Source organism: Hemiscyllium ocellatum, chromosome 4 (genome assembly GCF_020745735.1).
Source record: "Hemiscyllium ocellatum isolate sHemOce1 chromosome 4, sHemOce1.pat.X.cur, whole genome shotgun sequence".
Lineage (NCBI taxonomy): Eukaryota > Metazoa > Chordata > Chondrichthyes > Orectolobiformes > Hemiscylliidae > Hemiscyllium > Hemiscyllium ocellatum.
Genome location: NC_083404.1, coordinates 8,290,948 through 8,318,430, shown reverse-complemented (window position 1 = coordinate 8,318,430; position 27,483 = coordinate 8,290,948). Strand labels below are relative to the sequence as shown.

Here is a 27,483-nt window from a genome sequence, read left to right as displayed (position 1 = left end):
ATGGAGAAGCAAATGTTGTAACAAATGTGTGTTATATATTGAGTATTAGCACTTATAGAACCAAATAAAGAAGGGTTTGTTTATTAAAAGTCTGAGTCAACTCCCAGTCTGTCACACAAGGCAAGAAAACTGGGTAAAAGGTTTGAATATTCCTTTCAGGTAACACAAGATTTAAAAACGCTTGTTATCAGTTCAAGGTGGGAGATGGGAGGTCTGTGACTTCACCATCTCACTCTGTTGCAGCGTCCACTCTACTATAGCATTGCTACTGATCATTTCAATATTCAGAACAAAGGCTGACTAAAGAGAGTTATAGATATTTATTACCAGGATTCCACACAATTTCACAAGACATCGTTCAGCTTTGTCTTCTGAAAATTCTAGACTTGTAGCCAACTTTTGGATTGTATAATCTCCAGTGGCTACTTTATCCAACAAAGTCCATTTTAAAATTAAACAAAAAGTTACAGTTATTTTAAACAGCTTATGATCTTTCATGTTTTGTCAACATGACATCTTTGATCTTAAGAATGGCATGTTTAAACTAAACTATGTCATAATGACCTCAAATCACAACATTTTGAAATAAGATGATTTAGTTGATTATTTAAAAGGAATCTTTTTTAGACAGATGATATGAAATTGCATATAAAGCCTAATCCTAAGTGCATGCTACTGTTGGGGCAATGATAAATATTGCTGTCAGAAGTTTCTGCCAGTAAATAAGCTGCACTGAAGAAGCACAGAAAAAATAAAATCAGATCCCGAGAAACAAAGGAAAGATCACTCAGCACTTTAGAGAACATGAGTAAAGAGGCAACAATCTAAGACTGAGATGAGGAGCAATTGCCTCTCTCAGAGGGTTGAGGGTCTTTGGAACCTCTTGCCACAGAGAGGTGTGGGAGCAGAGACTTTGTGTGTATTTAAGGCTGAGATAGGGAGATTGCTGATGAGTCGGGGAGTCAAGGGTTACGGGGAAAGGGGCAGGACAGTGGATGTGAGGGACATTGGATCAACAATGATCCTACAGAATGGTGGAGCAGGCTCGAGGGGTGGAATGGCCTCCTCCTGTTCCTATTTCTTATGGTCTTATTTCTGCGAAGCCCCTTTTTAAACAGGGAATTGTCAATGTACGATCTGCCTCTTCCACTAAAGTAGGTAAAGTACACAGTACAGAACTGGTAAGAGTCAAGAGTGTGGTGCTGGAAAAGCACAGCAGGTCAGCAGCATCCGAGGAGCAGGAAAATCAACATTTCAGGCTAAAGCCCTTCGTCAGGAACTGGTAAGAATGTAAAGGAATCATGTCTGCACTCAGTTCAATCTCTTTACATTATTACAGTCATGTCAACTGGAATTTGAACACTTTCCACAGCCAGGTACAGCAGCTCACCTTCCGGAATAATTTTACATGATTATCGACCTTCTCACAAGATAGGGAACAGCGGGTCAGTTCCAGAGACTGGGGACAGATTGGGAACAGCGGGTCAGTTCCAGAAACTGAGGATAGATTGGGAACAGTGGGTCAGTTCCAGTGACTGGGGACAGATTGGGAACAGTGGGTCAGTTCCAGTGACTGGGGACAGATTGGGAACAGTGGGTCAGTTCCAGTGACTGGGGACAGATTGGGAACAGTGGGTCTGTTCCAGTGACTGGGGACAGATTGGGGACAGCGGGTCAGTTCCAGTGACTGGGGACAGATTTGGGACAACGGGTCAGTTCCAGAGACTGGGGACAGATTGGGGACACCGGGTCAGTTCCAGAGAGTGGGGACAGATTGTGGACAGTGGGTCAGTTCCAGAGACTGGGGATAGATTGGGAACAGCTGGTCAGTTCCAGAGACTGGGGACAGATTGGGAACAGTGGGTCAGTTCCAGAGACTGGGGACAGATTGGGAACAGCGGGTCAGTTCCAGAGAGTGGGGATACATTGGAGACAGCCGGTCAGTTCCAGAGACAGGGGACAGCGGGTCATTTCCAGAGAGTGGGGAAAGATTGGGGACAGCGGGTCAGTTCCAGAGACTGGGGACAGATTGGGGACAGCGATTCAGTTCCAGAGAGTGGGGACAGATTGGGAACAGCGGGTCAGTTCCAGAGACTGGGGACAGATTGGGAACCGCGGGTCTGGTCCAGAGACTGGGGACAGATTGGGAACAGCAGGTCAGTTCCAGAGACTGGGGACAGATTGGGAACCGCGGGTCTGGTCCAGAGACTGGGGACAGATTGGGAACAGCAGGTCAGTTCCAGAGAAAAGGGCCAGATTGGGGACAGCGGGTCAGTTCCGAGACTGAGGACAGATTGGGAACAGCGGGTCAGTTCCAGAGAAAATGGCCAGATTGGGGACAGCGGGTCAGTTCCGAGACTGAGGACAGATTGGGAACAGCGGGTCAGTTCCAGCGATGGGAATTGGATCTGAAGCGGTGTTCTCTGCTGTGTCGCAGTGTCTGTTGGTGGACAAGCTGAAGCTGAAGCATCACTGAAAGGCAAAGCAACGCGATAGTCCCAGCACCACCTGACACATTAGTCTCCAGTCTGTTTTGGCAGGTTTCTGACATTGGAGTGCATCGATCGCCAGTTCTTGGCAGGGAACAATAAAAAGCCTTGAAATCTCACACACAATTCAGACTTCCTGCTGCCCAGCTGCCTGTTTGGATTTGCTTATTTGCTGACACATCGGGGGACCTGTGTAACACTGGCAAAAATTGACTTACCCAGGAAAGAATTGATTTCTGGACTACCTTAATTGGCTTCCTGCAGCTTGACCCAGGATAAGGTGGGAACAAATCAACAAACAAGTCTGACACATTTTGTCTGGACTGTCTTGGTTCCCTAAGCCGTTGTAACTATTATCGATTTCAAGCAAAGGGTGACCTACATTAACAAGCTCAATATCTGCACGAAGACCACATCATTGATCAAAACGCTGTGGGTTTAAGATTGATCCTGGAAATGTGTGACACAGCTGAATCTTCACTTCATTGGGCATGGGACCAATATGTTTCGAAATGTCGTTAATTGTTTGAGAGTTCTGTACTTGCAACCCACGACCCTCCTTTGCAGTGTTGCAGTCCCATGTTAAAGATGTCCTAGTTCCTGACACATCATATAAGGAACGTTGTTTTATTCATGCCTTGGACATGAGGCAGCATTTATTGCCTGTGAGAGTGTGTGTAGTTGCCTTTAAGATTGTGGTGGTGAGCTGTCTGTTTGCATCACTGCAGTCCATTTCAATGTTGAACGGAATCACACATGACACAACCCTCTGAAATTCCAATCAGATCCAACATCCTTTTAAAGTGACCTGCCACCTAACCTTGGCCTCAGGTTCCAGAAGGAAAGAGCTCGGCTTATCATCGATGTTAGTCAATCTTTTGCATCACACCTTGTATCTTGTAAACTGAATGGTGTTCAAGGTTTGTGCGAAGATTTGTAGCTCGGGTGCTCGTTGTTGTGGTTCTGTTCGCCGAGCTGGAAGTTTTTGTTGCAAACGTTTCGTCTCCTGGCTAGGAGACATCATCAGTGCTCTAGAGCCTCTTGCGAAGCGCTTCTTTGATGTTTCTTCCGGTATTTATAGTGGTCTGTCCTTGCCGCTTCCGGGTGTCAGTTTCAGCTGTCCGCTGTGTCTGCCTCCTTAAGGGATATCCATTTTGTAAAGGGTTGACCCTTCACTCGGAAGCTGTGCCCTCGAATCCGAGTCTTTCCTTCTAATCAGTGTCCTCCACCTCCTCTCTATCCAGGCCTCTTAGTATTCTGTAATTTCCAATCAGCCCCACGTCCCCCTCCATTCCTCGAAACTCCGTTGAGTGACTTATAACCATTGGTCCACTCTGTAATTACCTGTTTTGCTGGCTCCTCTTCCTAGAGCGAGTGTTTTCCTGATGCAACTACCCTGAGTACTGACAGAAACTTTCCCCTTGTTAGAAAAGTGCTCTACTCATAAATACTGGCTTCATTTCATTTAATCTGAGGCTCCACTGCCTTGAGGACTCAGGGCAATAATAAATGATGCTTCCCAACATCGGAGTGAATCCTCTTTGCCTCAGCCAGCAGCCTAGAGAACTGCTGTATTATTAACCGTATCAAAAGCCCCAAAGGATGCTTTCCAGCAACAGGAAATGCGGTCCCTGTGCTTCATATGTTGATCATTACAGAGCTGCAAAGGATTTTTATCAGCGTCTACACAGAGATTAATTCAATCTCTACTCAGCCCCAACAGCATTATAAAATCAAAATTAACCTTTAAATAAATATAAACTGAATAAATTCCTGACAAACATACCTATTCATTTCTGTTAGATTATTTTTTTGAAATGCCTAAAATTAAATTCTGGTAATAAAATCACTGAAACTCTCTTTAATGAATCTTTCTTCTGAATACTGAAATGATTGGCAGCAATATTATTGATACATTCTGTGAATTGGTCAATGAAAATATTCTGCTTCAAGGGAATTCCATGAATGTTGTATCTGTTTTTAATGGAAGTAATGACGCCTTAATTGACTATGCTATTGCTAAAAGTAATTGTGACTTTGGCAGCATCATTATTAACTAAATAAGGAGGGGTTGCTAACTCAAGATAAACCGAGAGTTGCTTCAAGAGGTAGAAATGTAAGTTTACCAGAGTGCAAATCTCCAACATAAAAGAGCAGGAAGTACTCTTACTTTCTTTCTCCTTAGAACTTGAAACCTATTAAGCTAGAAGCTCCTTTACAAAAATAATCTGCTGACCGGATAACCTATTTAAATCTGATCCTATTTGCCAGCACTTGGCCCACATCCCTCTCCACCCTTCCTATTCATGTACCCATCCAAATGCCTTTCAAATGTTGTAATTGTACCAGCCTCCACCACTTCCTCTGGCAGCTCATTCCACCCACCCACCACCCTCTGTGTGAAAACGTTGCCCCGTAGGTCCCTTTTAAATCTTACTTTGAAGCAGGACGGGACCTTAAGTCTCCTGGTTCAGAGGTAGGGACGCTAACATTGTGCCAAATGTTCCAATGAGCATCAGCTGCTGCCTATTATTGCTGAAGCATGTTCTGATTAATACTTAAATGGGCCATCATCGAGATTAAGAAAGGAAGGGGCACAGCAGCCATTATGTTCATCACTTCAGCACCAAACTCATCAGCTGTGTATAAAGGTGCTCCATCCTGATTGGTCAGACAAAATTCATTAAAAAGTGCATGCCTGCCTACCCTTGTACATGTTGCTGAGATATTTGAAGAGGTTAATGGATCCCATCTTGGGGAGGGGGTGGTCCATTAATAGTATCACCAGACTCTTACTCCAGGTGACCCAGGTTATCTTCTTAGGACAGAAGCAGAAATTGCTAAGCAAACTTAGCAGGTCTGGCAACTTCCGAGGAGAGAAAGCAGAGCTAACGTTTCAGGTCCAGTGACTGTTCTTCACAATTACCACCATGTGTGGAAAAAAACCTGACTCCCCTTACCTTAAACCTCTGTCCCCTAGCAATTGATATTTCCACTTGGAAGAGAGACTCTACCTCCCCATTCTATCCATGCCTCTCATAATTTTGTAAATGACTATAGCCCTTCATCCTTCAACATTATTAAAGCGAAAACAAACCATATTTCTACAATCTCCCTTCAAAGCTAATACCCTCCAGTCCAGGCAATGTGATGGCACCCTCTCCAAAGCTTCCACGTCCTCCTGGATGTGGTGACCAGACCTGTACACAATAAATGGCGAAGGTTTCTCATGAGCAACCTAATTCTCAGATTTAGGCACTTACCTCCTGAATCCATTAAGTCCTCACCTTAAGACATCAGGCTAACCTTGTTATTACACTGACAATTCTAACCTTCATCCCAGGATGTGTTCGGTAGCCTCCCAATATCCAGGCCCAGCTAAAGCTGGATTGAGTCATGATGTCGATTTTGCAAACTTTAACCCCATACAAGGAGAGGTCATGGCCTATTATTCAGCTATTATTGCTGAACTGTTAATCCAGAGACCTAGGTAACGCTCTGGGGACCCAGGTGTGAATCCTGCCAATGCATTCAATAAAGATCTGGAATTAGGAGTCTAATGATAACCGTGAATCCATTGCCAATTTTACATAATGAAATGTCTTATGGGTAAAGTATCTCTCACGAACGTGTGCATCTTCTTTGATGTCTCCACGTGGCCACTTTTGAGTGTCTTTATGCTGCTCTCCCTCCAAGATGTTGCCTCTTTGTGTTTTCAACATGCACCCTCTGTAGGCCATGCCCCCGCCCTCCTGGAATGGACCGGTGCTACAAGCGGGGGATTGCATTTCAGAGTAGCACTGAGCATGTAGTGCAGTTACAGCATGTCAACGGAAACCCAGACTTTTCTGGGGCATCAGGCTCCCAACTGCCTTTTGAAAATCTGACCCACTGTCCCCACAATCTGATACACTTCACATCACTTTCTTGTACAGTCCTCATTTTTCTCAAATAGCAAAAAAAAGAATTAGGGTGGGAATTCACCGTTTAAAATGCTAATTGCAGTAACTAAAAACACTTCCATTCCAAACTGTTCACAAAACAGCTTCAAAATGCAAAGCAACAACGAACAATCAAAATCTCACCCAACACAATTTCTAACGCAGTGCGGAATCACATTCTGCAAATGGTGACACTTGTACATGAACTGCAGGAGTTGTCAATGCTGGAATCATCTCCTCCTGTCACTTTGAACCACCTTCCTCTCTGCTTTTTACAGGTCAGTTTGGTCTAACGTGCATTTTGTTAATGTGAATTGGCTATAACGCGATTGACAAATTGCGGATGACGTTTGGATAAAGCGAGATTTCTACTGAAGGACCACAGAAATTTTCTATTAGTGATCCTCTACAGCATGGTTTCCTGTAGTGGTTTTACAGAGCTTACAATGGAACACAACTGTTGTGTTATAGCAGAACGACCTGTCCTTTACCAAGGCTCTTAAATATGCCCCATTTCTGTAAGGGTTCTGATGAAAACACCTTTGTCCAAATCTGGACTTTCCATTTCCAGATGCAAGCGTAATATTTCAAATTTCTTACAAGATCTGTATCCAAGGCCACAGGTGGCATGCGGAAGGCTATACCAAGGAGGGGTTGCCCCATACTGCTGGGATGCAATAGGGTTTTTAACAGAGAAGTAAGATTGCGGGGGATGGAGCTCACCTTTTTAGAGATAATTATGTCAGGTATTTAGGGGAGACAATGGTCTAGTGGTATTATCGCTAGACTATTAATCCAGAGACGCAGGTAATATTCTGAGGAATGCAGGTTTAAATCTCACTATGGCAGGTGGTGGAATTTGAATTCAATAAAAACCTGAGATTAAGAGTCGAATGATGACCATGAAACCCATTTCCAACTGTCATGTTAAACCCACCTGGTTCCCTGATGTTCTTTAAGGAAGGAAGCTGCCATCCTTACCTGGTCTTGATGCTACATGTAACTCCAGGACCACAGCAATGTGGTTGACTCTCAAAAGCCCTCTGGGCAATTAGGGATGGGTGATAAACACAGGCCTGGCCAGCAACAGTCAACAAAGTCTGAGTTTTGATGCTGTTGAATCCCATTGCTATCTCACCATTCAGCGCCTTACCTAGTAACTCCATGGCATCGTCCTCATCCTCAATGTCTTCATCTGCCACTGATGGTGCAATGCTGGGCACAGAGTCAAAGGATTCCTGGGACAACATTGCAGCCAGAAGTTTCTTGTGCTGCTGCTGCTGTTGCCTTAAGCCTTTAGTCTTCTGCTCGAGTCTCGGGCTGCAAGAACATTTTGAAAAAAGGCTTGTTAAGTTTGAACAATCGAACGAAATCCCTGTCACAGATAATCCAAATTATCTGCCTCATGAGAATCACTTATTAAACTTCTGAGTTGTTTCAATGAATGTGTGGGAATGATCTAGTGCCCATGAGGATTGGACAGTGGGCTCAGGGGTTCACCCAAGCCTGTGGGAGTTTGCCATGTCTCCTGATACCTGCTCAGCCAATCCTGACGTTGTTTAGCAGCAACTTCCTGGGGTGTGCTATTGACACTTAGTGCCCAGCTGAGACATCCAGTGTGAGGTACTGGGAACTCACTGAGGGGGTAACATCTCCGCTTGTCAGAAACATCCTGCACCGCGCCCCCCATGAAAATTTAGGGATGGCATGGAGGCTCAGTGGTTAGTACTGCTGCTTCACAGTACCAGGGTCCTGGGTTCAATTCCAGCCTCGGGTGAGACTTTGCACATTCTCCCTGTGTCTGCGTGGGTTTCCTCCGGGTGCTCTGGTTTCCTTCCACAGTGCAAAGATGTACAGGTTAGGTGGGTTGGCCATGGGAAACTGCCCATAATGTGCAGACTAGGTGGATTAGCTGTGGGAACTGCAGGATAGAAAGGATAGGGGAAGGGGTTGGGCTGCCCTTTGGAGAGTCAGAATGGACTTGTTGGGCTGAATGGCCTATTTCCATGCTGTAGGGCTTCTGCAAACTCTGAAGAAGGCCAACCCCCACTCCCTTCGACCCATCTCCCAGAGTTGCATGATTATCTCTGAAGGATTCCCTATATTGCCAGCAGGAGGCATTACTCCCGGTGGTCAGCTGGTCATGGGAAGCTAAATTCCAAGCAATGTGGGATGGTTGCCAGGGAGATGCCCGTTCAGTTTTTGAGGTGCACTTCTTCACTTCTTGAGGTACAACAAACCCCTCACTGAAGGCATGCAGGTGTCTCACTGATTCACCAACCCGATGGGCATTACCCGCAATGGGCACAGTGAAACCGGTACTTTGGTCACCTTTAAAATGTTAACATGGAGACAACATTCCAAGTTAAAACAAATTAAACATTACTAAAGTTTGAGCAAAATTTGAGCTTTCAAGTGATTGCTCGTAACGTTAGATTGATAGGGTGAATAGCCAAGGTCTTTTCCCCAGTGTAGGGGAGTCCAAAACTTGAGGGTACAGGATTAAGGCGAGAGGGGAAAGATTTAAAAGGGACCTCGGGGCAACCTTTTCACCCAGAGGCTAGTGCGCGTATGGACTGAGCTGCCAGAGGAAGTGGTGGAGGCTGGTACAACATTTAAAAGGCACCTGGATGGGTGTATAAACAGGAAGGAAGAAAGTGAGGACTACAGATGCTAGAGATCAGAGTCAAAAAGCACAGCAAGTCAGGCAGCATCTGAGAAGCAGGAGAATCGATACTTTGGGGATAAGCCCTTCATCAGGAATGGCACAAGAAACGTCAACTCTCCTGCTCCTCGGATGCTGCCTGACCTGTTGTGCTTTTCCAGCGCCACACTTTTTGACATGAGGAATATGAGCCGAAAATGGGTTGCTGGAAAAGCGCAGCAGGTCAGGCAGCATCCAAGGAACAGGAGATTCGACGTTTCAGGCATGAGCCCGTCTTCAGGCTTATGCCCGAAACGTCGATTCTCCTGCTCCTTGGATGCTGCCTGACCTGCTGCGCTTTTCCAGCAACACATTTTCAGCTCTGATCTCCAGTATGTGCAGTCCTCACTTTCTCCATGAGGAATATGGGCCAAGTGCTGGCAAATGGGAGTAGATTAGGTTAGGATATCTGGTCAGCATGAATGGGTTGGGCTGAAGGGTCTGTTTTGGTACTGTATGTCTCTGTGATGACGATGCCGAAAACTCAGGAATGGCTGTTAGTCTGGAGCGGGAACAGGGAAAGGAATCATTGGCCTCAGTGTCACTCCAGCTCTTCCCTCTCCTTAGCCCCATCGCCTCTGACCCCTGAACCCCGCACCACAGCCACAGATTATCAGGCTCTGATGTAGCCCCCTGCCCAAGGCTCAGAGTTTGGGAGCATTCTGTTCCAGCATAAATTTGCAGAACACATCACCACCTCCTCAAGGCACTGTTGGAGAAACTCACATAGACTTGATGTGCAAAGTCCTGGCTCTGAAAGGGTTAATAGCTGAGTAATGCTGTGCTCCACCCAGTCTGATGCTGTCACGTTGCCTCGAGGTGAGGAATGACTTGCAGCGTTTTCTTGCAGAGACACAGATGCCTCCTCTACCTCTGGTTAGGAATCGGTGACATGCCTAAGAGTGGGTGTCATCCACATAAGGTTACTCAGAAGTTATAAACCACATCTTATTATGAAAGTTATCCAAGGACCATCCTCCACCACAGATTACTGATAATGCCTTCATCTCACATAGGAAGGATTTGTGGTCAGATTGTAAACCAGTGGCTAGTATCTGAGCTTCTCAATAGAATAATACATGGTATTGGAGATATCACGGAATAATTGAATACAGTGTGGAAGCAGGCCATTCAGCCCAGGTCGTCCCTATCTTTATCCCTGTATTTGCCATGGCTGATCCACCTAACCTGCACATCCCTGGTCACTATGGAGTAATTTAGCATGGCCCATTCACCTAACTTGCACATCTTTGGACTGTGGAAGGAAACCAGAGCGCCCAGGGGAAACCCACGCAGACACGGGGAGAATGTGCAAACTTGACCCAGATAGTCGCTCGAGGCTGGAATGAATCATAGAATCCCGACAGTGTGGAAACAGGCCATTTGGCTACACCGGCCCTCTGAGCAGTATCCCACCCAAATCCATTCCCCTACCCTATGGCACTATATTTCCCCTGACTACACATCCCTGGACACTATGGTTAATTTAGCATGGCCAATCCATCAAACCTGCACACCTTTGGACTGTGGGAGGAAAATGTAGCGCCTGGAGGAAACCCACGCAGACACGGGGAGAACATGCAAATTCCGCGCACACTGTTGCTCGAGGCTGGAATCAAACCTGGGTTCCCTGGCGCTGTGAGGCAGCAGTGCTAACCACTGAGCCATTGTGCCACCCCATAATATAATTGCATAATATCACAAGATTAGTAGCCAGCGGTGCTGCCTGTCACTATTTCCTGGGGAATATATGGAGTCTGCATTATGCCACTGTCAAGTGTCCTTCACAATCAAGTGATATTTTTGAAAGTGTTTACAGAGAGACAGTAACTTCTCTCTCAAACTTTGGAAAACATCTGAAAGGTTTGAGGGCGATATTTCTTTACTCATGTTACACTGTTTACTTGATTCAGACTTCCTTAGCCACACCAAGATGTACATAATATAAACATCAGGCGCAGAAGAAATGCTGTACAGTCCTTTGAGTTTGATCTAACATTCAATGAGTCATAAGACTATAAGAGCATATCTCACAGGAGCAGAAATTAGGCCTTTCGGCCTATTGAGTCCGCTTTGCCATTCGATCCTGGCTGATAGGTTTTTCAACCCCGTTCTCCCACTTTCTCCCCATAACCTTTGACCCCCTTGACAATCAAGAACCTATCTATCTCTGTTTTAAATATACTCAATGACCTGGCCTCCACACCCTTCTGTGGCAGTGAATTCCATAGATTGCCCACTCTCTGGATGAAGAAGTTTCTCGTTATCCCCGTTCTCCTTTGCTCTAAATCTGTGCCCTTGGGTCCTAGTCTCTCCTATCAATGGAAACATCTTCCCAACATCTCCCTCTGTCCAGGCCATTCAGTATTCTGTATGTTTCAATCAGATCCCCCCCTCATCCTTCTAAACTCTGATGAGTATTAGCAACAAACGTTGCCACTTCGAGTGGAATGAAGGTCAGGAACAGTGACTGAAGTTGAAATGGTGGAGCTGACAAAGCAACTCGGGCAGGGGTGCTCAGGGAGTTAGCTGTTTGACCTCCTCAACCACAACCACCTCCCCATGTGGTCTGGCTCTGCCTGCAGCAGTCTTATACTCCTGATTGGCCAGTCACTTCAAATTCCTTACATCCTCAGTCAGATTCCAAAAATGTGGCGCTGGAAAAGCACAGCGGGACAGGCAGCATCCGAGGAGCAGGAGAGAAAAGCCCTTCACGCTTTTCGGCTCTGGTGTCCACCATCTGCAGTCTCCACTTTCTTCCTTCCCATTCATATACCCATCCAGATGCCTTTTAAATGCTGTAAGTGTACCAGCCTTCACCACCTCCTCTGGCAGCTCAGTCCATCCATGCACCACCTCCTGTGTGAAGAAAATGGGGATGGGGTGGGGGGACGGTAGCTGGGAAGGTGATGGGTAGATGCAGCTGGTATTGATCAGTGTATATGACTCAGGGGAGATGTTAGGGGAGCATGTCTACACACAATGGGTGGGAGAGGCTTGGACTCTCTTTCACAAACAGCAGTGGATGCTGGATCAGTTGGTAATTTAAAATCTGAGACCGATACATATGTTTGTTCAGCAAAGCTGCTCAGGGGTATTGGTCAGAGACAGGTGTACAGAGTCAAGTCATGGATCAGCCATGATCTCATTGACTGGTGGAACAGGCTGGAGGGGCCGAATGGCCTCTTCCTGTTTTGAGTCGAGTGTGTGTTGCTGGAAAAGCACAGCAGGTCAAGCAGCATCAGAGGAGCAGGAGAAGCGACGTTTCGGGCAAAAAGCCCTCCTGCTCCTCAGATACTGCCTGACCTGCTGTGATTTGCTAGCACCACACTCTCAACTCTAATCTCCAATATCCACAGACCTCACTTCCTCCTGTTGTGATGTACCACGGAAATATTTTGACTAGATGCTAGAAAAAAGTCCACAAAATGATCAAAATGCTGGAAAACATTTGTGTTTAGTACATAGTCTATTGTAGCTTGTTACATTTAATGATACCTATTGGCATCACGACTATAAGGTAGTGTCAGTTTCAAGATGTAATAAGATTGGAATCAGAAAGGGCTATAAGACATATCAACATAAAATCGGAAATTGCGGATGACGGAAATCTGAAACAAAAAACAAAAAACAAAAATTGTTTTGTGTTTTTCTGAGACTCTTCTTCAGAACAGCACAGAAGGCAGTGTGACCTCCCCCCAAACTCCCCCTCCACCCCCACCCCACCTCCCGGGCACTCGCTGTGTTTACCTGGACAGACTTTGGCTGTCTTCATGTGCATCCTGAACTCTGGGTACTGGGGGTTGCAGCATCTCAGCAGCCAATGGATCGGCATCCGTTTCCTCACGGCCAACCCACTCTCCAACCACTCTCGGCCTGACGAGTGATGAACCATAGGCCCGTAGATCCTTAAATAAAAAGATTAAGATGTTATACAGTAAATGGCTGAACCCTTAGTAGCATCAACATTCAGAGGGATCAGGGCGTACAGGTCCACAATTCCCTGAGAGTGAAAATACAAGTGGATAAGGTGTATATGGTGTACTTGTGTTTATTGGTCGGGGCATAGACTATAAAAATTGGCAGCTTTAGTTAGGCCACATTTGGAATATTATAGAGTTGTGTAATGACAGTCAATTATGTAATCCATCCATTGCCTCCACCTACACTCTCCATTGCCTTGGGAAAACAACCAACATCATCAAAGACCTCTCCCACCTCAGTTATTCTCTCTTCCATCAGGCAGAAGATATAAAAGTTTGAATACATACATGAACAGGTTCAAGGACAGCTTCTTCCCCGCTGTTATCAGACTTTTGAACAAAGCTCTCAAATATTAATTCTGACCTCTCTCTTTCTGCACCTTCTCTGAGGACTCTGTATTCACCACCCTGTATGGACTGTGTAGCATGCAAAACCACACTTTTCACTGCATCTCAGTACATGTGACACCAATAAATCAACAGTTCTGGTCGCTGCACTATCAGAAGGAGGGGGAGAGGTTTCACAAACAGTTTGTCAGGATGTTGCTTGGTTTGGAGGGTGTTAGCTCTGAGCAGAGATTGGTTTGTTTGCACGTGAACATCGGAAGCTGATGGGAAACCTGATAGAAATTTACAAAGTTACAAGAGATATGGATACAACAGACAGTCTGGGTCTTTTTCCAAGGGTACAAATTTCAATTACTAGGAAATGGAAGTTTAAGGTAAAAGGGAGAAGGTTTAAGGAGATGTGAGAATCAAGTTTTTTTTTACACAGAGGATTGTAAGTGCCTGGAATGTGCTGTCAGAGGAGGTGTGAGAAATAGATACAATAGCAACGTTGGCAATGACAAATACTAGCCTGTTAATCCAGAAACTCAGGTAATATTCTGGGGACCTGGGTCTGAATCCCACCATGGCAGATCATGACAGGATGAAGAGCTCATCACTTTCACAGTCAATGGTCAAACTCTAACTTGAAAGTTCTTTCTCTTGTTCGGTGTACTGCCAGAGAAAAGGTTTTGCTTTATCTACTCAATCTAATCAACTTCGTCATCACAGCAGATCACCCCATAATCTTTAAGACTCGAGGGAACACGTGACTTCTTTGTGTGGTATCTCTTCCTAATTTAACCTGGTATTTTTGCGAATATATATAATATTACCATAAGATATAAGAGCTGAATTAGGCCATTTGGCTCATTGAGTCTGCCCAACCATTCGATCATGGCTATGTTTCTCAACGCCATTCTCCTGTAACCTTTGACCCCCTTACTAATCAAGAACCTAGCCAACTATGTCTGAAATGCACTCAATGACTTGGCCTCCACAGCTTTTTACAGCAATGAGTTCCACAAAGTCACCACTCTCTCAGTGAAGAAATTCCTCCTTGTCTCAGTTCTAAAGGTTTATCCATTCACTTTGATGCTATGTCCTTGGGTCCCAGTCACTCCAACTAGTGGAAACATCTTCTCCATGTCTATGCTGTCCAGGCCTCTCAATATTCTGTAAGTTTCAATAAGATTCACCTCTCATACTTCTAAATTCCATCGAGTATAGACCCAGACTCCTCAGCTGTTCCTCATATGATAAGCCCTTCATCCCCAGGACCATTCTTGTAAACCTCCCCGACCTCCTACCAATGGCAGCTCATGCCTCCTTCGATAGGAGCCCAAAAACTATGCACAATATTCCAAATGCAGTCTGACCAGAGCTTTACACAGCCTCAGCAGTACAGCTCTGCTTTTGCATTCCAGCCCTTTTGAAATGAATGCTAACATTTTATGTGCCTTCCTAACTGTCAACTGAACCTGCACGGTAACCATAAGACAATCCCAAACGAGGATTCCCGTCTCTTTATGCTTTTGAAGCCTTTCCCCATTCAGAAGAATGTGTACACCTCTATTCTTCTGACCAAAGTGCATTGTATACCATCAGCTATTTCCTTGCCCACTCTCCGAGTCTGCAACCTCCTCAATGCTACCTGTCCCTCCACGTTTCTTTTTGCCATCTGCAAACTTAGCGACAATGCCCTCAGGTTTTTTGCCCAGATCATTAATGATTGATGTGAATAGGCTTGTCCTGTCACTGACCTCTGCAGAAATCCAACAGTCACCTGCTGCCATCCCGAAAAAAAGACTTTTATCTCCACACTCTGCCTTCTGCCAGCTGGACAATCCTCTATCCATGCCAGTAGTTTGTCCCAGACCCTGCGGGCTCTTACCTTTTTTAGGAATGTCCTGCAGGGCATCTTGCCAGCACTACACCCCTTGAAGGCCAACCTATGCTTCCTGGTAGTGCATAGGACTGAACATAGTACTCCAAATGAGCTCTATATAGAACTTCATTTTGTTCTTTATTATTAGATCATGGGGTGTGCATCCCTGTGGCTGGGACAACATTTACTGCCTGTTTCTAGTTAGCCCAACCACTGAAGGTCTGGATTCACGCATAGGCCAGACTGGGTAAACATGGCAGATTCTCACCTCTCAAGGACATCAGTTAACCACGTAGGTTTTTAAAACAAGGAAAACCATTATAGACAGTGTGGAAGCAGGCCATTTGGTCCATTGAATCCACACTAACCCTCCCAGACCCACACTCCTGCCCTATCCCTGTAATCCTATATTTCCCATGGCTAATCCACCTAACCTGCAGATGTTTGGAGTGTGGGAGGAAGCCCACGCAGACACGGGGAGAATGTACAAACTCTACACGGACAGTTGCCTGAGGCAGGAATCAAACCTGGGTTCCTAGCGCTGTACGGCAGCAGTGCTAACCACTGAGCCACCAGGCCACCCTTTTGACTTGGATTCTAGATTCTTCCCCGAATTCAAATGTCATCACTTGCCATGATAAAATCCAAGCCCTATGACCCCGGGAAATTCGGCTGAGGTCTCTGGATTACTAGCCCAGTGATCTTCATCCCATAAATGTAACTCTAATACGAGTCCATCAAGTTATATTCCCGCCCTACTGATGTGAGGAACAATTTTCCATCAGTATTTAAATCATGTATTTCTGAACCTCTTAATTCGTTATTAGTGATTCCTTATGTAAACTCTGAAACCACAACAGTTTCATAGCTTCTCATTAGCTTTAATCTCCATCTTAAATCTTTCACAACCCTACAATCAGCTCTATCTGTCATTTTGTCCATCCAGCCAAACTATTTTATCTTGTTCACGTATATTATAACCCATGCTGGGCTGGTAGGGGAATGTCCCAAACTGAAAGGTAAAAACAAATTCTGACTAATTTTAATCATCTTTGCATTCGCATCCACAAATTAAGTTTGGCATTCATTACGATTGAACAAAGACAAACTTGGAGGGGTTAGTGAACTCAATGAGGAGGAAGTTGATATAGTACAGTCATTAAGGCAAAGCTTATCCATTCACATTGATGCTATGTCCTTGGGTCCTAGTCACTCCTACTAGTCGAAACATCTTCTCTAAGTCTTCTCCAGGAGCAGTTATTTCACTTACGGATGCTAATCCAGCTCTGATGGAAGTGAATTAGCATACTCACAAAATGTCAGCACAACTGAAATATTCGCAATTAACATTATGTATTTATCTTTGTTCCTGATTAGTTCTGTAACTCTTTCCAGTCAGTCTTCGCTCGGTGAATAAATGCATTCCAAATCAGAAAAGAAAATTAAATTATTAAAAATTAATTTTAATATGTCTCACCAGGTTTTAAAATTTACCTCATTAAAGTGTTAACAGGGTTGGAAACTAAATTATACAAATATTGTAAAAATATATGCAAACAGTTCACATTACTCCAGAACAAAACCTTCGTAAAGCTCATCAAAGAGGAGAGTGTTAATGCAGGGGACACCATCCCATCCCCCGGGTACTCAGAAACACCATCCTATCCCCGGGTACTCAGGAACACCATCCCATCCCCCGGGTACTCAGGAACACCATCCTACCCCCGGGTACTCAGAAACACCATCCTATCCCTAGGTACTCAGGAACACCATCCTACCCCCCAGGTACTCAGGAACACCATCCTACCCCCCGGGTACTCAGAAACACCATCCTATCCCCAGGTACTCAGGAACACCATCCTATCCCCCGGGTACTCAGAAACACCATCCCATCCCCCAGGTACTCAGAAACACCATCCCATCCCCCGGGTACTCAGGAACACCATCCCATCCCCAGGTACTCAGGAACACCATCCTACCCCCCGGGTACTCAGGAACACCATCCTACCCCCCCGGGTACTCAGAAACACCATCCTATCCCCAGGTACTCAGGAACACCATCCTATCCCCCCCCAGGTACTCAGGAACACCATCCTATCCCCAGGTACTCAGAAACACAATCCTATCCCCAGGTACTCAGAAACACCATCCCATCCCCAGGTACTCAGGAACACCATCCTACCCCCCGGGTACTCAGAAACACCATCCTATCCCCAGGTACTCAGGAACACCATCCTATCCCCCCCAGGTACTCAGGAACACCATCCCATCCCCAGGTACTCAGGAACACCATCCTATCCCCCCCAGGTACTCAGGAACACCATCCTACCCCCCGGGTACTCAGAAACACAATCCTACCCCCCGGGTATTCAGGAACACCATCCTGTCCCCAGGTACTCAGAAACACAATCCTACCCCCCGGGTACTCAGAAACACAATCCTACCCCCCAGTTACTCAGAAACACCATCCTATCACCAGGTACTCAGAAACACCATCCTATCCCCGGGTACTCAGAAACACCATCCTATCCCCAGTTACTCAGAAGCACTATCCTATCCCCAGGTACTCAGAAACACCATCCTACCCCCGGGTACTCAGAAACACCATCCTATCCCCAGGTACTCAGAAACACTATCGTATCCCCCGGGTACTCAAAAACACCATCCTACCCCCAGTTACTCAGAAACACCATCCTATCCCCAGGTACTCAGAAACACCATCCTATCCCCAGGTACTCAGAAACACCATCCTACCCCCGGGTACTCAGAAACACCATCCTACCCCCAGTTACTCAGAAACACCATCCTATCCCCAGGTACTCAGAAACACCATCCTATCCCCAGGTACTCAGAAACACCATCCTATCCCCTGGGTACTCAGAAACACCATCCTATCCCCAGTTACTCAGAAATACCATCCTATCCCCAGGTACTCAGAAACACCATCCTATCCCCAGGTACTCAGAAACACCATCCTGTCCCCAGGTACACAGAAACACCATCCTATCCCCGGGTACTCAGAAACACCATCCTATCCCCGGGTACTCAGAAACACCGTCCTACCCCCGGGTACTCAGAAACACCGTCCTATCCCCAGGTACTCAGAAACACCGTCCTATCCCCAGGTACTCAGAAACACCGTCCTACCCCCAGGTACTCAGAAACACCATCCTATCCCCAATTACTCAGAAACTCCATCCTATCCCCAGGTACTCAGAAACACCATCCTACCCCCAGGTACTCAGAAACACCATCCTACCCCCAGTTACTCAGAAACACCATCCTATCCCCAGGTACTCAGAAACACCATCCTATCCCCAGGTACTCAGAAACACCATCCTATCCCTGGGTACTCAGAAACACCATCCTATCCCCAGGTACTCAGAAACACCATCCTATCCCCGGGTACTCAGAAACACCATCCTATCCCCGGGTACTCAGAAACACCATCCTATCCCCCGATACTCAGAAACACCATGGTCCAAGTACCCCCCCACTTCCCGACTGTGACTTTATTATTTGCCATGACAGTCAGCCACCGCCACATGGTGATAGTTACAGATGAACCTGGAGAGCATAAAAGCTGCCCCTGCAACATAACATTTCCCTTATTTGTGGAGGCACACTGTTAGGATTTGTGCATGTGCTCCGAGAGTCAGCGTCATTGGGATGTACATTGGAGAAACAGTTCCCTTGGTCCAACTCATCCATGCTGGCCAGATATCCTTAACCAATCTAATCCCATCTGCCAGCATATTCCTGGTGATGTACCCATCCAGATGCCTTTTGAATGTATAATTATATCAGCCACCACCACTTCTTCTGGCAGCTCTTTCCATGCATGCAATACCCTATGCATGAAATCGTTTCCCCTTTCAAATCTTGCCCCTCTCACCTTAACCCCATGTCTTCTCAATTTGGATCCCCAACCACACCACCCCCACCTCTTCATGAGATCTGCTTCAACCACCAACTGTCTCCACATCTTTTGGAGATATTCTTTAAAAATATTCACTCATGGGATGTGGACCTCACTGGCTGGCCCAGCATTTATTGCCTATCCCTTGTTGCCCTTGAGAGGGTGGTGGTGAGCTGCTTTCTTGAACCACTGTAGCCCATGTGCTGTAGATAGTCCCAAGTTGCTCTTAGGGAGGCAATTCTAAGATTTTAACCCAGCAACAGTGAAGGGACAGAGTTATATTTCCGTCAGAATGCTCAGGGGACTTGCAGGTGGTTCTGTTCCCATGTATCTGCTGCTCATCTTCATCCAGATGGAAGTGTGCTGTCTCTGAAACCTTGGGGAATTTCGGTAAAGCATCATGCAGATGGTACACATTGCTGTTCCTGAGTGTCAAACGTGGAGGGAGTGGATGTTTGTGGATGTGGTGCCAATCAAGTGGGCTGCTTTGTCCTGGATGGCGTTGAGCTTCTTGAGTGTTGTTGGAGCTGCACCCATCCAGGGCAAGTGGGGAGTATTCCATCACATTCCTGATTTGTCCCTTGTAAATGATAGATAGGCTTTGGGGAGACAGGAGGTGAGTTATTCACCACTGTATTTCAAGCCTCTGACCTGATCTTACAACCATTGCACTTATAGCATTAGTTCAGTTCAGTGCAGTGAATGGTAACTCCCAGGATATTGATAGTGGGGGAATTCAGTGAGAGTAATGCCATTAAATGTCAAGGGGTGGTGGTTAGAATCTCTTTTGGTGGTGATGGTCATTGCCTGGTATTGGCCATTTCTCAGCCCAAGCTTGAATATTGTCAAGGTGTTGCTGCATTTCAACAAGGACTTCTTCAGCCTCTGTGGAGACACAAATGGTGCCAAACTTTGTGCAGTTATTGATGAACTTCCCCACTTCCAACCTTATGATGGAGGGCAGGTCATCGATGAAGCAGATGAAGATGGTTGGACCTAAAGCGTTTTACGGAGAAAAATAATCTTTCAGGAGTCAACCGAGTTTGAGACACATGGGAGTTTTTGTTCATGTCGTGCACAGGTACAATACAAGGAGAGGCCAAACACCTCCATGGACTCTAGCCTCGATGCGTGGGTTAATTTGTGATGATGCTGCCCCTTTAACAAGGTTATTTTGTACTTGGGTTTTTGTTAAGAGAGGTCATAAAGGCAGAGGTGGCAAGGGGTCTGAAAAGAGTCCAGTTTAAGAATGGGAGGGGTGTGGCTGGTGCGCATTTTATTCTAGTTTGGCTTTAGCTGTAGCAGTCACAGCTGCAGGAGTCCAGGAATAGTTGCAAGCTTTAGCAGATGATTCCTGACTGACTCCCTCACTAAAATCTCTGGATGTTGCTCCCTCCTGCCTGTAAGAACCTGTGTTTCAATTTATTTTTTGCCAAGTGATGTGTTTATGGGATGTTACAGGAATTGTAACAGCTCCTTAGATAAGTTGCTGTATCAAGTCAGTTACATTTTCCAATAGTTAAGTTATTCTAAATTCCATTTTCTTTTGTTTGTGTTTCAACCGCAGTGTTTAAATAAATTCTGTTTTGCTTAAAGCCGAGTGGTTTGACCAGCTGCATCACATCTGGAATATCCACTTCACATCGGCCTTTAAAATAAGTAAAGGTTAGGGTCTAGGTTACCTTCTCATAATATGGTCGATAACAGATTACCCTCTTAATCTGCAGCGCAGATTGTAAGAAGAGTCAGACATTTTCATTTCAACTTCAAGCAAAATGTCTTTTATGCATTTTTTTTGTAACATTAACATGGTAGCACATACCCCCTCTCCATGTATACTATTGGCTATGAGGACTATGCCGTGGCCACTCTTACCAGTACTGTCATGGACAGATGTATCTGCAGCTGGCAGATTGGTAAGGACCAGGGTGAAACATGTTTTTCCCCCTTATTGGTTCCTCACCACCTGCTACAGACCCAGTCTGGCAGCAGCTATGTCCTTTAGCACCAACCAACTTGATCAGTAGTGCTGCTACAGTAGTGTACACCACAGTGCTGTCCCCTCTGCTCAGACTGCCCTGCTGCATTGACAGGAGATAGTCAGGAGGGTGATGGTAGTGTCGGGAACATGGCCTGCAAGGTATGAATCAGTGTGTATGGCAATGTCAAGCTATTGCCTGACTAGCCTGTGAGATAGCTCTCTCAGGTATGATGCTCGCCCCCACATGTTTGTGAGGAGGACTATCCAGGGTCGATGGGGCTGTGCTTGCTGTTTTCAATTCTGGTTAGTTATTGCGTCAGAGGGTCTGCCCAATTTTATTCCCTTTTCCTTTCCTAATGGTTGATACAACAGAGTTTTGCTGAGTCAATCAGAGGACAATTAACACTGCTATGGATCTGTAGGGACATGTAGGAAAGAACAGCAGTTTCCATCCCTGAAGAAGATTAGTGAACCAGGTTGATTTTAAAAGTCAAGAGCGTGGTGCTGGATGCTGCCTGACCTGCTGTGCTTTTCCAGCACCACTCTAATCTAGACTCTGATCTCCAGCGTCTGCAGTCCACATTTATGCCTGCTGGAAAAGCACCAGCACCTGAAGAGCAGGAGAATGATGAAGGGCTTATGCCCGCAACGTCGATTCTCCTGCTCCTCGGATGCTGCCTGACCTGCTGTGCTTTTCCAGCACCACACTCTCGACTCTGATCTCCAGCATCTGCAGTCCTCACTTCCGTCAGGTTGATTTTCACACCAATCGACAATGCTTTCAAAGCTATGATTGGTTTTCTATTTTCAGATTTTCACTGAATTCAAATCCCACCATCTATAATGGTGGGATTCAAACCCAGGATCCCAAAGCATTACCTGGATTTCTGGATTCAAGCCAGCAACAATGCCATTACCTCCCTCAATGCCAATGGAAACTGAAGTGTGCAGAGTATATCGTTCAAGAACAGCTCTCATATCTCTGCGTTTCTTTGCATAGCCATGATACTTCATTGGAAAGGTAAGGTAGCCCTGAGGATACAATCCTGAGATCCCTTTAAGGGAGGTCAGGTCAGCTTTCAGAATGTTAGTTGTCCTTTGGTAGAGATGAGATACCCTTCAGAAAGGGGAAAAGTGGGTGAGATAAAGTACATAAACATACTTCTACCTTCTCTATACCTTCTCAAAGACAACATGGATGGGTTGGCTCAGGCAGTGACTCCCACATCCCAAGAATTAATAAAAAAAAACTGACAAGCTGATTGAAGCTCTCAAAAGACTATCAGAATCAGCTGACAGTGTTAAAAATAATTGTAAGGAGGACTTGTGGAAGGTAAATATCAAGGGGAGCGAGCCCCATAAGGAATTATTACTTAATCATCTTGTGGAGCTAGTAGAGTAAAAATTCCCATGGAAGCAGGCAATGACCTGTCCAACAGGAACTCGTCACCTGAACCCTCTATGAAGCAGACCCAGGGATGGATCCTCAGAACCATCTGTCCAGGGATTTATTACTGTCACACATATTGAGATACAGTGAAAAGTATTGTATTCCATGCTAACCAGACAAATCATACCTTACATAAGTAAAGAATAGAACAGAATGCGGAATATGGTGTCATAGCTACAGAGAAGGCGTAGAGAAAGATCAACTCTGATATTTGAATAGTTTGATGTTCAACAATAAATGATGTGCCAATCCAGTTGGGATTCCTGAATTAGCAGGAAGCTAGCAATCACATTGTACATTAAAACATCTTGTCCTTTGAAAAAGTGTTTGAACTGTTAAAAAGAATTATTGCTGAAGATTTCTCATTGCATGTTGACAAAGGCCTGAGGGTGGGCGTCTATTACTGGATTAGTGCTGCATCATATGCACTGACTGTCACAGTAGGGTGCCTGTCTGATTGACAACATCAAGTGATTATCGATTCTTTCAAGTGGGAATACAATTGAATTCCATTGAATGTCATTCTGAGGAATTGTGCACTTGAATAAAATATATATTTTCATAAGACATTTCTGAATTAAAAGAACATAGAAATTGAGTTTAGATATTTTAGAGGACTGAATGACTGGCAGTGATCACAGTGATAGGGAGGGACATACCCCAAAAGCACAGATAACAGCCCTCACATCTTCTCCTGATTTCTGAGCCTGTCACCACAGGTCTCAGTGTTCCTGCACAACCTTTAAAACCATACCATGAATTTCACACTGCAGCCTTCCTTTCTTCACACCAAACTGTTACTCCACACTTCTCTGTGATAAATCTCAGCTGCCATGTTTGAGATTATTGCAGTCTGTCGATGACTTTTTTAGAGACTAATACTATCCTTCTCAGCGTTAAGTACATTGCCAAACTTCATTTTATTTGCAAATTTTGAAATTACGTTTTGGATACACAAGGCCAGTTCATTAAGTTACATCAGAAAAATCAGCGTGGAACAGCATTATATGCTGACCAGCAGTCTGACAAAAAGCACTGCTCTCTGGTTTCTGTTGTCAGCCATTTTTGTGTTGTGAAGTCCCTGTTCCATTAATTCCATGGGCTTTTGATTTGTCAACAAATCTCGTGTTAGTTTGTGAAACAAATTTCAAAACACCACACAGGTGTATAGAGGCAGGATCATAAAGTCTGGACATCTCCCAACACCCAATTCCTACCTCCAATTTAAACTACAGTCCCATGTGTATCTAACTATAACAGTGGACTTTGGCTACAGTCACAATAGAAGTTATCGAGGTTTACAAAGTCAAAAGGAGCATGGATAGGACAAATAGACAAAGTCTTTTCCCTGGGGTTGGGGAGTCCATAGCTGACATAGGTATAAGGTGAGAGGGGAAAGATAAAGAAGAGACCTACAGGGCAACTTTTTCACTCAGAGGGTGGTACATGTGTGGAATGAGCTGCCAGAGGAAGTGGTGGAGGCCTGTACAATTGCAACATTTAAGAGGCATTTGGATGGGTATATGAAATGGAAGGGTTTGGAGGGATATGGGCCGGGTGCTGGCAGGTGGGACTAGATTGGGTTGGGATATCTGGTCGGCATGGACGGGTTGGACCGAAGGGTCTGTTTCCGTGCTGTACATCTCTATGACTCTATAAATAACTGTAATTCAAACGTTTCAATTTAACTAATGACTAAATTAAGAGAGGAGTTGCATATTTCAACTGGGCTTGACAAACCACATGAGACAACATAAACAAAAGAAAACTTTCTATTTCCATCTGAAGCCAAATAAATCCTTTTGATGCTTGAGGGAAATCATAAGGAGCTTGAAAATGTCTTGAGATAAATGTAACATTTTTTGATCATTTTTGGCTGAAATATTGTAGATTTTGGCTTTAGCAATCATCAGATACTGATCCCAATCTCTGGCACAGATTAGTAAACAAATAACAGTGGGATTGTTTTCTTGTAGAACATAGGCATAACAAATTACAATGAAAATATATTATTCATAAATGCAATTAGAGCCGTATTCCAGTTCATTGCATGAACTGGTGTTGTGATTTCTTGAAATGTGTTTCTTACTGCATTGCAAGGGCAGAAAGAAAGATTGCTGTTGGGTGGGCTTTCATATGTTTTGACTGAAACTGGAAAAAAAAACTAAACAAATGCTGGCGTGAGAACTCAACGCTATCTATAATAAGCTGCCTCCGTTATTTTGTAAAATGTAAGTATATTGAAACAGTAGAAATATTTGTTAATGCAACACGTCTGGATCATTTGAAATGAACTGCATGTAAAGTAGATGGAAACAAATTCAATAACAACATTCAAAAGTGAATTTAGTATACATTTGAAAAGGAAACATTTTGGTGGCTCAGTAGTTAGCACCACAGTCTCACAGCACCAAGGACCCTGGTTCATTCACAGCCTTGGGCAACTGTCCCTGTGGAGTTTGCACGTTCTCCCCATGTCTGCATGGGTTTTCTCCGGGTGCTCTGGTTTCCTCCCACAGTCCAAAGCTGTGCAGGTCAGGTGGATTGGATTGCAAAATGCAGAGCTATGGAGTGAGGGAGAGTCTGGGTGTGATATGATTTGGAGGGTTGGTGTAGACTGAATGGCCTGCTTAAATGCTGCAGGGATTCTATGATTTGCAGATCAATGGCATAAAAGCAGAGAAGCGTGGCCATTTTTCAAAGAATCCAGTCCAGGCTACTGAGAAGAACAGTCTCCTCCTTGTGCTGTGTGGTGCAGAACTTCGCTCTGATATTGGGTATTAGGGAATCTCCTGGCTTAGAAGCAGCCCATCTGAATGGTGTGGTCTTTGCTGTGGAAGGAACAGACATCGATGGGGTCCGGCCCTAGGACCTAGGAGTCAGGTTAGAGGTCAGCATAGGGGTTATCAGGTGTCAAGGTTAGCTGCTTCAGGCTTGAATTTTCCATGACTTTGACCAGTTCTTTTGTTAAATATTAGGCTCACTGTTCCTCACCTGTTCACACACACATATCCAACCTAAATCATACTCCCATCCACCCCAGGACCCCTCATACTCTTCAAGTCAAACTATTCCCTAAAACCCACCACCATTTGGCCTTATGCTACCAGGGTCAACTCTCATCATTGGCAAAACCTCAGGAGTCATGAGTCATTACTTTAAAATTCTAATAAAACTGCTTATTGTCTTAATGAGACCAAAAAACACACCTATTAAAGAAAAACATACATAAAACATTGAAATCGCATCAGGTATTTAAGCTCTGGTAAAAATGAACTGATATTCACAGCTCCATATCAAATACAGTTAATACTTTAATAGCCTCTTTGGGCTGTCAGTCAAACCATGAACTTAGGGGGTTCTACTGAGACAATGCTAAGTTCAGAAAGTATCTAAAAGTTATCATTAACATAATGATCACTGATAAGTGAATGTCAACAGCTATTGTAACTGTCATGACAAATATTTTTCTACTTTCTCCAGCACAGGCAGCTGACATCTTTTCTTTTAACCTCTATAGGGGTGAGTATTTAATTATTTTTACAGCCTGATAGTTCTCCAGATATACCCATCCTTCAAAGACATTGTGATAACTTTTAAAAAGAAACATTTCTACGTTGTGACCCTTTCTATAGTGAAAATGGTTCTGTTTGAACTCTGAGCTGCATTCAGACCCTGTGTGTGACCAATGCTCTGCTCCCTTTCCCTTACCTCGAGACAAAACAAACCGCAGATGCTGTGTTCCAAGGTAGACAGGCAGGAGGGTGGGAGAACACAGCAAGCCAGGCAGCATCAGGAGGTGGAGGAGTCAATGTTTCGAGTATCACCCTTGCTCAGAAATGGATGTGGGGTAGGGGGAGCCACTGACAAGGGGGGGGGGGGGGGGGGGTGCAGGGGGAGAAGGATTTTGGGTGGGGAGAGGGGCAGAATGATGAGGTAGTGATAGTGAACACAGGAGGTGGTACGACCTAGTTGGTTGATGGAACCAACATTGACTTCTTCGATTTCACAGAACCTTCCCAGCTGTCCCCCAACTCCTTTTCCAGCTCTGTTACATTCCACCTGTTCACCTTTTCTTCCAGCTACCAACTGGATTCATGCCTCCCATCAACCTACCAGGTCGTACCTACCATTTGTGTCCACCTCACTGCCCCTTTCCCCACCCAAACCCCACCCTCCCTTTACCTGCAGCTCTCGCTACCTCCACTTCCATTCCTGAAGAAGGCTTGTACCCTGAAACATCAACTTCTCCTCCTCCTGATGTTGTGTTCTTCCAGCCCCCTGTTTGTCTATGTTTCCCTTACCAGGGATCACGGTATCTGCAAGAAAGGGGTGTGCAACATCTGGGTGCAATGGCTACCCATTTAGGAGTCTCCTGAGTGTCCGATGATTCAGCAGCATGATTTAATTGTTGATTTAGAATGAAGGAAATATCACAGAGTCTAAAGAATTGATGTATCAGTGAACCTTTCAAACCCTTTGCACAGGGAGAAAGTGAAGACTGCAGATGCTAGAGTCGAAGAGTATGGTGCTGGAAAAGCACAGCAGGTCAGGCAGCATCCGAGGAGCAGGAGAAATCAACGTTTCAGGCATAAGCCCTTCATCAGGAACGAGACCCAAGGCCGAAGGAGTACCTCTCAGCCCTCCCCTCCCCCCACCCGGGCTCACAACCCTCATTCCTGGTGAAGAGCTAATGCTCAAAACGTCGATTCTTCTGCTCCTCAGATGCTATCTGACCTGCTCTGCTTTTCCTGCACCACACTCTTAAACCCTTTGCACAGTACATTTACATGATTGCACC

The 27,483-nt window shown here is 45.1% G+C and overlaps 1 protein-coding gene across 7 annotated transcripts in view; it reads right to left on the bottom strand.

Moving 5' to 3' along the window:
* c4h8orf34 (chromosome 4 C8orf34 homolog) overlaps nucleotides 1-27,483 on the bottom strand; it is a 329,014-nt gene that overhangs the window by 111,001 nt on the left and 190,530 nt on the right. For all 7 annotated transcript variants that reach the window (XM_060824118.1, XM_060824114.1, XM_060824119.1 and 4 more), the window contains 2 exons: nucleotides 12,885-13,042; nucleotides 7,584-7,750 (listed from right to left, as the gene is read on the bottom strand). In XM_060824118.1, the coding sequence (XP_060680101.1) occupies nucleotides 7,584-7,750; nucleotides 12,885-13,042 (325 nt within the window). The remainder of the gene's footprint in view (nucleotides 1-7,583; nucleotides 7,751-12,884; nucleotides 13,043-27,483) is intronic.